The sequence below is a fragment of the Ursus maritimus genome, assembly GCF_017311325.1.
Source record: "Ursus maritimus isolate PB19 chromosome X unlocalized genomic scaffold, ASM1731132v1 scaffold_X1, whole genome shotgun sequence".
Taxonomy (NCBI): Eukaryota; Metazoa; Chordata; class Mammalia; order Carnivora; family Ursidae; genus Ursus; species Ursus maritimus.
Genome location: NW_024423319.1, coordinates 91,493,091 through 91,504,180, shown reverse-complemented (window position 1 = coordinate 91,504,180; position 11,090 = coordinate 91,493,091). Strand labels below are relative to the sequence as shown.

General features: G+C 48.0%; 1 protein-coding gene across 1 annotated transcript in view; it reads left to right on the top strand.

The window, feature by feature from the left end:
• TSPAN7 (tetraspanin 7) overlaps positions 1 to 8,901 on the top strand; it is a 122,600-nt gene extending 113,699 nt beyond the window's left edge. The window contains exons 6-8 of the mRNA XM_040633006.1: positions 213 to 296; positions 7,587 to 7,662; positions 7,908 to 8,901. Coding sequence (XP_040488940.1) covers positions 213 to 296; positions 7,587 to 7,655 — 153 coding nt within the window. The 3' untranslated portion in view covers positions 7,656 to 7,662; positions 7,908 to 8,901. The remainder of the gene's footprint in view (positions 1 to 212; positions 297 to 7,586; positions 7,663 to 7,907) is intronic.
• The last annotated feature ends 2,189 nt before the right edge of the window (positions 8,902 to 11,090 follow it).

Below are 11,090 nucleotides of genomic sequence, written 5' to 3'. Positions count from 1 at the left end.
GGTCACAGTATTACTCTCTGTACCTTTCCGTATGTTTGAAATTTTCCTTTTTTTAAGTTTGCAGAGAATGCTAGTGAGTTCCTAGGGTGAGTTGCAGCTGTATTTGCCGACTGTGGGTCAGAGTGTATGTGGGGAGTAACACAGCCGAGCCTGGCCTGGGTGTGAAATGCGTCTCTGAGGCCCCTGCTCTGTCTCTCTCTCTCTGTTTGCAGGGTTGTTATGATCTGGTGACCAGTTTCATGGAGACCAACATGGGAATCATCGCTGGAGTGGCGTTTGGAATCGCGTTCTCCCAGGTAGGCCGTGTCATTGCGCAGGCAGGCCTGGCCTCCCCCGGCCTCCCGCCTGGGCTTCCGTCCCCGGTCTCTGGATTCCCCGCCTGCCCCCTGGGCCTCAGGAGAGGCTGATAGATGGGGTCAGAGCTCCTTGCTCATTAGTCCTCAGGTCATCTGTTTATTGATTTTCCTTTTCCAACTTAAATGAAGTTTTGCCATCAAGGGAATATCAGTTACAGTTCAACTAATGACTAGCTCCAGAAAACAACTTGCTTCTTCTGTAGGTCAAATGGAGGTTAACTGAACAAAGTGCTGGCTTAATTGGAGCATAAACGACTCCCAACATCAAATGGCTGATCTGGATTCGGGGGAGGCTTTTTTCCCTGGTTGACCTGTCCCTGTTTTGTTCTTCGTTCCTGGCAATTATGCACGAGCTGTCTCCCTTCCCAGAAAGCCTACGGTTAGCGAACTTCATCTTGCAAGCATTACTTTCATCCTAAGTTTGACTGTCGTTCCTTAAGAGGAAACGGAATTTTTGTCAGTTAAATTGTGTAGCCCTTTATCTGCACCCAGCCTCTGTAAAAAAAAATGGGAGAAGTCATTCTGCCAGCGGCGTGCGCCACACGTATTCAAGGCTAGAACAAGAGTGAGCTGACTCTTCAGTTTGGCCCCTCTGCCCCCCGCAGGGCAGTACCCACAGGCCTCCGATCTCCCAGCCCAACGATCACGTTGCTTCGACAGTGCCGCGCGTGGGAGGACTGGCATGTATCCTTTACCAGACGAAAACTCGATATATGTTTAACTCAGATTGTTTTCAGACCAACAGATCATTTTTCCAACAAAGCCCAATTAACATTCTCTCGGTAATGTTTCCACCACTCTAATTTCCCCTGCCTGAATGCTATATTTGCTCTCTCAGACTATACTTACCTTCTCCCTGCCCCCCATACCGCCTGCCTTCCTGCCCAGCAATGCAGATGCACATTCCTTCTAGCCCAGTTCGTTCTTCTAACTTTTTAATCGAAATGCGGCATACACGGAAAAGATGTAAATTATAAATGCACAGCTTACTAAATCAGCACAACGTGAACATACCTGTGTCACCCTCACTTAGATCAAGGACCAGGACATGGCCTAGTAGTTTTTGCAAAGATAGGGTTTCGCCCTGGGTCAGTTGACAGACTTCTTCCTCAGCAGTGACAGAAACCTGGGTGACTTTTCCTCTCACAAGAGCACGTGGACTCATCCCACGGGAGTGCGTGCGCTCCTGTGGCGCCTTCAGCGTTCTCTGACCATGATTCTTCGTTGTTTGCAGCTCATGAAGGGAATTAAGCCCGCAACACGCAAACCAAGATGGCACTGCAAACAGTGCCAGTCCGTCTCCAGAGACGTTTCCCAACAGTTGCCGCCCCACGCTTTCTTCCGACTGCTACCCTACCTGAGTAGTAATACTTCGGGGATGCGTCGGTAATGCCAGGGGACGTTTCTGAGGCTCCGGGACCCGCGTCCGATACAGACGTGCAAGGTGCCCTGGAAAGCTGACACATCCGTCTGTGCATGTATCTGCAGGGTCAGGTTAATGCCCCCGACAGGCCAGACGCATGCTTGGTGCCTGGGGACTACTGTCCCCTCAGAGGAAGGAATATAGGTGAAGTCTCCCCTGATGGCTCTCCCAGAACCATAAAGGGACGTGATGCCAATACTCTCCATGGGGAGAAGAGAGCCTCACAGAGCCTGGAATCTCATGGATAAAATGTCATGTCATCTAAGAATATTCCTGCACGGCCAGGAGGGGCACGGGGGATTCTCCCATTTTCATTAGTGAGGTGAACCAAGTCATGAAGGATCTGATTAAGGCCTCTCTTCTACTTCTCTCTCATGCTTCCCTATGAAGTGTGGGGGAGATTTCTGCTTTAGACAGATTGCCTGATGAGCATTAATCTGTCTGTGCTAACCTTGAAGAAATCCCCAACATGGGGATTGTGGAGTTTGCTCTGTGGCCCTCTGGGGGCAGTGAGAGAGGGAGGGGCCAGCATCCCTGAGGGAACCCACAAACAGAAACTCTCTGCAGAGACTTTAGGTCTCATCAAGGTACCACACAGTTGTTGGGATAAGACAACAAAACACAAAGCCCAGTGGCATCGCCTAGCCAATACCATTCACCCACAGGACCAGACAGGTACAGCGAGGCCGAGACGTGAGACCTGCCTGCCATGCTCAGTGGGAGGCAGGGGAAGAAGAGCCACGGCTGCCTTTTACTAGCGTGACGTCCTAGGAGCTGCAGTTTTTAATGGCGCCAGCAGCCGCAGGGTTTCTGGAAGCTGAAGCTGGCTTCCAGATAGCCAGTAGATCCAGGGCCTCTCCGGGACAGCGGTGGCCACCAACCAGACGCCCATTCAGGAAGAACCAGCCATACCGGTCCTGGTCAATAACCCAGAACCCAAGCTTTAGGCACATGTATTCAAAATTTTTAAGACTGGTGTCAGAGTCAAACCTAGCAGATGTTGGCTGATGTAGGCGAATCAGTCACGTTGGCCAATGTCTTGGCCATCCTATACTAAGCAGGCTCTCCTGACTAGAGGCCAAAGTAGGTAGAAAGGAACAGAGCTCTGTCACGTATTCTCTCCCCCCCCCCGCTTCTCCCTCCCCCCTTTCCTCTCCCGCCCTCCACCTGCTCCTTGCCCTTTCCCTCACCTGCTCTGCTGACACCCACATCCATGCTATCATCTGTGGGAACAAACTGGCCTTGCACATCCGTCATGTCAGAAATTAAAGGCGGTATAAGGAGGAAGGCAAACTAAGCCGAGTCTTGCCTTTCCATAGACTGTGCAAAAACTTGGTCCCTGGTTAGCTCGTTTAGCCGATTTGAAGCCCTCGAATTCTGTTTTGGGGCAGCAGGATTGGGCAGGCATTCAGTGCTTCTCTTCACAAACTCCCATGGCCTGAGCCCTCCCAAGGGAAAACCCATCTGTCTGGACTCAATGGGCAGGTCCTGCTCCCCTGTAAATTCCTAGCAGGAAGTTGAGTGTTTTGGCAGGGAACCTCCTCCCTGCACCTTTGGAGCTACTCTTTTACTCAAGGGAGCTTGGAGAGGGAGACACACACAAGCAGTGGGTGAGTGTGTGCGCGTGTGCCCGCGTGCGTGCACGAGAGGGACAGGGAGAGAGGGGATGAGAATGGGACTATCGCCCGCGCCCCTCCCCTTGGTTGGCCTTCTGCTGTGTGTTGCAGGCAGGGAGTGGGAACACTTCCAATGTAAATGGACACAGGCCTTCGCTAGACGTGGATTAATCCTCCACGTCACAGAATAGTCCTGAGTGGGGACGGTAGAGCTATTTTCCAGAAGGGGAGGGTTGAGTGGCTTGCTTGCGGTTGGGCTGCTATTCTGATCCAGGCTTACAGTTCTGACCTCCCCACCTGGCCTGCCGTATTAAACATTTGGGCCAAGGATCACCCTTGTTCTAGCCTCAGACAGCACTTAAAGGGAACTCGTTTTGTGCTTTTATAACGAAAGGAGTTGAGTCTCTGAAATTGAAAGGAAAAAGGTAGTCATCAAAAAATACAGGTCCTCCTCCTACCCACCCATCCCCTGACCCTCACCCCTGCGGGGCCTCCCCCGGGGCCCACAGGCTGCTGGGATGATTCATTATGAACCAGGAACTCTTTTCTGGGACTTGTTGACCTTTTCCATGTAGGGGGCTGGACAAAGCTGTCGATAGCCTTGACGAGACACGGCCAAAGAAGGCTAACGGAGCAGTTCACTTACTCCCCCGGTATCTTCAGGGCCCGAGATGGTCCCTAATAGCACTTATACAGTTTTAGGTCAAACCAGATTCCTTGGCACTTGCCCAAGACATGGAAGTTTTATTTAGTCTCCCACCTCGGTCATTAGCATACAGTCTCCACAGGCTTTATAAGGATCTAAGTTTTTCACCTATTGCTTGTCGCTTGCTTGTTCAGAAAGTTGCCTTTACAGCTTTGCTGTCCTTTCTGTGGACAGGAATCAGGAATTGGGCCACCGTTGCCTCCCATGGTGATGGCAGGGACGACGCCCTCGGCCTCTCGCCCCTTACCTCTCTGGTCTTTGCTGGCCTGGGCCCCACCTCTCTTGCGCCCCTCTCTCCTACCTCTTGGCATCTGCCGGGTCCCCGGTGATTTGCAGAGCCCCAGGGAGACAACCCATGTCTCTCGAGCTTCGTGGCGCTCGGACCGCTCAGGCTGTCTATGTGGGAGGGCCTTGAGAAAGCCTGGAGTCAGCCTTCTGTTAAGTAGAGGCCCTTTCTTCTCTCTCCCCCTCTCTGGTTTCTCAGTTCTCGAAGCGGCAAAATGTCCCAGAGGCTTCCATGACCCAAAAGAAAGCAGAATATAGTACTGACAAGGCAGACAGTGGTAAAAATAAAATGTCACCTCAAAAAAACTAGATGGAGATGAATTACAGAGTCTTAGTCAACCAAATATAAGTAATCTGGTCTAAAACTCCGGAGGCTGTCTGGCACCAGGCCTTTCACCAGCCGCGGGAACGGCAAGGGGTGGCTCTGGGGTCTCCGTCCTGAAGGGTTTCCAGCATGAGAGACCAACCCCCTTTTCCTCTCTCCATCCGGGGCTTAAAGCAGAAGTCTGGCCCAGTGCCTACTGACTGCAGCCTTGATACACCCCAGCAGCGTGCTTCTCGGGGGCACAGAGCATACCGCTGCTCCTTGAGGTTTTCCATATGGTTAGCCTGGAACAGGTTTTCGTCTATATAAGGATGGACATTTCTGTCTACAGATGAACTGGGTCTAGTGGCAAGCAAGCGTTTGTCCTGACTCACACTGAGGCAGAGCCCTGACGGCCTGAACAGGCTTCCCGTTACGTACCCAGAAATGACCTGGTAACGGCTGCTATGAAATATAGGGTGCTTCTCCCAGCTACTGACTTTCCCTTAACTTGGTACTTAGAGAGGTGAGAGGTCAAAGTTTTCTCTCAAATATGGTAAAAACACTATAGCAAATTTGAAATCCGTAACCCTGCGAATAATCCAAAATGCCTACCACACCCCAAATCCTAGTTTTTCTTGCACTAGAATTTAATAAAATAAAAGCCAGTGTGTACAAAATACTGTTTTCATATAGCTTGTAGGAACCTCAGTTCAGGATGCTTTTTTTTTTTTTTTAGGAAAACAAATTCCTTAGTAGATGTTGGAAAATAATTTTAAAAATCTGTCGTCTTCTGTGGGCAAACAGGAGGTATGTTCCTGCCCCAGAAATATAAAACTCAGTAAGGTGTTTTTTTGTTTTGGTTTGGTTTGGTTTTGGTTTTTTGTTTTTTAGAAAGCATCTTTCTTTTTTCAAATTTTTTATTTAAATTCAATTTAGTTAACATGTACTGTATTATTAGTTTCAGGGTAAAATACAGTAAGTTTAAAAGCAAGTAGCTTTCATTTGTACCGATACTTGTTTCTGTGACAAAGTATGTCCAGTGCTTAAAAATGATGCTGTTCCTGTTTTGGGAAAAAAAGAAGTGGAAGCACATGCTATATTTCCCTGAAAGCAGAAATTTTAGATACAAGAAATATTTAAGCATTCTAAGGAGTCTTCTGGCTGTGTCGCTCACGAATTGCCATGGAGGCCAGGAGCATCAGCACTGAATTATGGGAGCGTTGCAAACCACGGAGTAGAATGGTCACTGTCCTAAGTGCTTCAAGCACACGTGAGCTCAACAGGGAAACACGAAACACGAAACTGATCAGCTTTACAAAGAAAAAAGAGTTGAGGGACTCGAGATGAAACGAAGAGATACCCACGGAAACCCCTCTGTCCAGAGTTTGCAATGCAAGGCAGGAAGGAACCCCTGATAGCGTGAAACAGAGAAGTGATTTTGGAAAGGACAGGGTCTGGGCTGAGCTGTAGGGGTGGGGGGCCAGGAAAGGGGCTGTCCTCCGACAGGGGAAGGACAGTGGAACCTTAAGCCCTCTGTGAGCTACCAGTGTGGTTTGGGGGAAAAATGTTTAACCTCCCCTGAGCCCATTTTCTTATCTGGAAGGTTGGGATGGTCATATTGTGCAGGGATGTGGTGAGGGTTAAATAACATGGTACACTTGGATATGCTATACCTCTAATGCTTGCTTGTTTTTTGGCCGAAATCTGATCTTTAAGAGTATCGAGTGTGTTAGGGGCATCTGGGTGGCTGAGTCGGTTAAGTGTCGGACTTGATTTTGGCTCAGGTCATGATATCAGGGTCATGAGATTGAGCCCCAATTCGGGCTCTATGCTCGGCATGGAGCCTGCCTGAGATTCTCCCCACCTGTGCTTTCTCTCTCTCTCTCTCTCTCTCTCTCTCTCTCTCTCTCTCTCTCAAAAAGTATCAAGTGTGTTCTGGTGTACATTGGTCCCAGAAAATGGCGGGGGGGTTAATTTGTGTCATTTGGCACAGAATTCTGGAGGTTACAGCCATGGTTCCTTTGGTGGTTTGGTGGTTTGGGCAGGATACTATGTATTTTGTGGCACAAAATGAGGTTGGCCAGAGCCTTGGTAGGAGAAAGGGGGAGTCCAATAAGGTGGTGATTTTTCCTCACCTGATGGAACTTACGGTTTTTATATTTCACAGCATAGTTTTGCTTTTAAAAAGGAAGATAAGAATCAGGGATTTCAGCAAGAAAGGTAGCCGGGAGGACTGGCACCCGACCGGGTGGGTGGAAAGCCAGGGGACCGGAGCTCAGGGGTTGCCCCCAGCCATAGTGGGACCCGGTGTGGCTGCGTGTGTCCCACCTGTAGGATAAGGGCCGCCGCGTGGCCTGCATGAACTGCTTCTCTCTCCCGGAAGGCCTGTTGGCACACCAGCGCTGGGCGCCAGCCCTCAGAGCGTCGCAGTCCGCACGTCTGAGGTGGAAACCAACATGTAGGCTTAAAATATCTATAGGGTGAGAGACAAAGAGATTGTCCTGTCAGCTAAGGATGGCTGAGCGATTGCACCATGTTGAGATATCTTCCCAATGCGCCTGTTTGGCCTTTTTGTGCATACCTTGCTAATTCTGTGGTCCTTCCATTTTTTCCCTACTGTCGTAACCTGTCAAAAGTTGTTTTTAAGCAGCCAGAGCACGCTAGAGTGGAACCTTATGACCAGTTCTAGAACCTCCAGTTGCCCTGCCCTAGCAGTCAGACCCCACCAGTCTTAGACCCCACCAGCGAAGTCACGTTCGATCTTTTTCATTAGTGCGCTTTTCCTCATTTGCATACAAAAGCCCTCGGTTGTTAAAAATTACATCTGGGGGGTCAAAGAAGTGTGCAGGGCGGTGACTTGAGATTGTGGTCTTCGTTTCTCTTCTGGCAACAGCTGATCGGCATGCTGCTGGCCTGCTGTCTGTCCCGGTTCATCACGGCCAACCAGTATGAGATGGTGTAAGGAGAAGGTGAGTGCACGTGGGGAGCGTTTAATTTCGGGGTTCTCCCTCTGGGGCCCACGCCGCCCTGCACATGGGCAAGGGTGCCGCCCGGCCACTCAACTCCTTGACCTCGGTGGCACCTGCGCACGTGCTGAAACCCCGTTTCCGTGGAGCTGGGGAGGATGGTGCGGAACGTCTGAACGCTGCTTTTAGCTTGCTACCCTAAGTCCTCCGTGGCGGTAGTCACTCACGTGGTTTAATTTCTCTCGCAGTCTTTCAAGCACGGTGGAGTCAGACACCTGTTCTAAAAAGGAACCACAGCACTCTCTGAAAGACTTCCAGAGGATGTTAGAGCACAGTACCTAACACACCCGCCCCGCGCTCCCCTAACCCCCAGCCAGCGTGCAACCGACCCGCCCGCGCAGCCTCCGCTCCGCCTGCCAGCCCGCATCCCGCGTAGCGTTCCATTTCGTGAAACCCCGTCGTGCCGGAGTGTAGCCGGGTTCCCTGCATCCAGTCCTAGTGGACCCCACCTGAGGCCCCCTGCGTGCCAGCGCCTCCATCCGTGCTTGGTCCAACTCTAGCTCATTGTAGGTGACTGGTTATCACGCCATCCCTGGCCCGGCCGGGCCCTGCATGTAGTGTGGAAGGTTCCCGCTCGCCCTTCGTCGGGATTGATAAATGCCATACCCCTTGATGTAGATAAGCTGATAGCTAAATGTTCTTTTGGCTTAATCTCCTTTGGTTTAGTTTTCCCTTTACTAAGGCCCTTTCCTACCTTGTTCAGGCTGCCTAGGCTGTGTAAAGAGAGAGAGAGACATCAGTAATCGTCCGTGAGGAGAAAAAAGCCTGCGTCATGCACGAAGGAAACAGCTGAGCGTTAGGTGGCCTTCTTGCTCGTTATTGTTACGTGCCTGGGCATGTGTAGACAGCTTAGCGGCCCCATGCCTCTCGGATGAAACCTGTATAATCCTGTTACCAAGCTGTATTGTTGCCTCCTGTGAAGGAAATATTACTTCTGTTCTTCCCCAATTAATTAATTGCTCTTGTGTTATTTTACTTCTTTCTGTATTTTTTCTTTGCATTGACATTATGGACATCGAGGACCTCAGCAAATCAGTTTAAAAAATGAGTGTGAAGGGGGAACAAAAGTCAAAATATTTTTAGAAGATCTTAAGAAACAATGCCTCTGTCTAGCATGCCAACAAGAATGCATTGATATTGTGAACATTTGTGATACATGTATTAATAAATAGAATCATTACAGATTGCTGTGTTTTGTTCTTTGCTTATTGTGTAAGCTTCTAAACACGTATTTCTACTTCATCTTGCTCTATAGGGGATTGGGAGTAGACCACCTTACACACTACCACACCCCTCCACGCATGCTCCCACCCTTCCACGCATGCTCCCGCTCCTCCACGCACGCTTCCACCCTTCCACGCACGCTCCCACCCCTCCACACGTGCTCCCACCCATCCACGCACGCTCCCACCCTTCCACGCACACTCCCACCCCTCCATGCATGCTCCCACCCTTCCACACGTGCTCCCACCCCACAAAACTAGCTTCTGGCAGTGCAAAAACTGAAGGGTCAGACTCTTTTATGGACATTTCAGAAACCTGAATCATTTATCGTGAACAAGATGTATTGTTGGCTGCAGAAATAGAAGCTTCATATTATTTCAGGCTAGAGGCAGAAAGAATTCGGCAAAGTTTTCAAAATCCGAATGTCATTTACAAAAAAAAAAAAATGGAAAGGAGCATCTATTCTTTCCTTCCTTGTTTCTAACAAGCATGTATTCTTCCCTTCCTTCTTTCTTGTCTGGATTGAAGAAACTCAGTCTGGAGAACAGATGACATCAGACCATGAAGTCGTCCCCGTGCCCTGGTTTGTACTAAAGTATGGAATCCTTACACTTGATTTAAGCGTTTTAGCAATAGGTGCAGTATAGATTATCTGCAATCTGTATTTTCCTTCTTAATGAGTCACCTTAAAAAAAAAAAAACCTCATGAAAGCATATATTGATTGTTCCCAAATAAGTGGATCTAAAAAGCTCCCTCTTGTCTGTAGAACAGACAGTTCCTCTTTAAAGGGTCAACATTTTTAGGGAATTAAGATCTTTCTTGGAGTTTCCTTCGGTTTTTCTCTAACTTTCTGTGTTGCGTTCTTAGCTCATTAATTTGTGCTTTAAAAAATGTGCTGCTTTAGCTGGATTTCAGTTTTGGTTTGCAATTTTTGTTGTCTTTTATTCCAGACATTTTGCAGTTTTCTTTAGGATTTATGCACTGAACCATATAGGAATTGATTTTTTTTTAAATTTCCAAATGTGTAGAGTTTGAGGCTGCCTTTTTGTTCAAACACACTTGGTTTGTAAGATAAAGATTCTTTATTATTTGTTGAGGCTCGGTGCCCTAGTATATGGCCCCTGTTTGTTCTGTGTTGAAAGGTATGTGTATTTTCTAATTATAGGTGCAGGGTTAGAACAAGGTTGTAAATACATTCAAATAGTAAATTTTAGGACTATTGTTCAAATTGTGTGTTCTTAGGAATATTTTATCCGTTTGACCTATCAGGTTCTGAGAATGGTGCTTAAAATCCCCTACGGGGACTGTGAATTTTGTCAGTTTTTGCTTCGTGTATTTTTTTAAAAGATTTTTATTTATTTGTCAGAGGGAGAGCACAAGCAGGGGGAGCAACAGGCAGAGGAAGAAGCACGCTCCCCACTGAGCAGGCAGCAGGATACAGGACTCGATCCCAGGACTTTGGGATCATGACCCAAGCCAAAGGCAGACACTTCACCGACTGAGCCCCCCAGGTGCCCCTTGCTTCATGTATTTTTAAGCTATGTTGTTAGGGACATGCAAATTCAAGATTATGTCTCATTGATGAATTATTTCCTTTGTCATTATGGGCTGACCCTCTTTATCCCTAATTATGATTTCTCTTTTAAAGTTCATTGTGTCTGACATTATAGTTGTTATGATTACTTTTCTTTTGGTGAATATTTGCCAAGGGTATTGTTTCAGATCCCTCTGCTTTCAGCCTCTCTGTGTAATATTTTAGACGTGTCTCTTAAACAGCATATAGCTATATATTTTTTTCTTTTGTAGCTCAGTCTGAGAAAGTCTTAACTGAAAAGCTTAATCCATTTATATATTGTTATTACTGATATATTTGGTTTTATTTCTAACACATTTTTTTCCTGTCTACTCTTCATTTCTTGTTTTTCTTCGCTGCCTCTTTATTTTGAATTTATGCATTATATGTTTATTCTTTTCGTGGTTAATCTTAATTTCTTACTGTGCATACTTGAAATGGAAAGTTAATCAGAATCTCCATCTTCTTCCAAAATAACGCAAAGACCTTGGAGTGCTTTAATTCTGGGCACCTCTCGCTTAACCACCGTGCTTCCGTTCCCTGATGCGGTATTCCTGCCGTCTCCCGAAATGG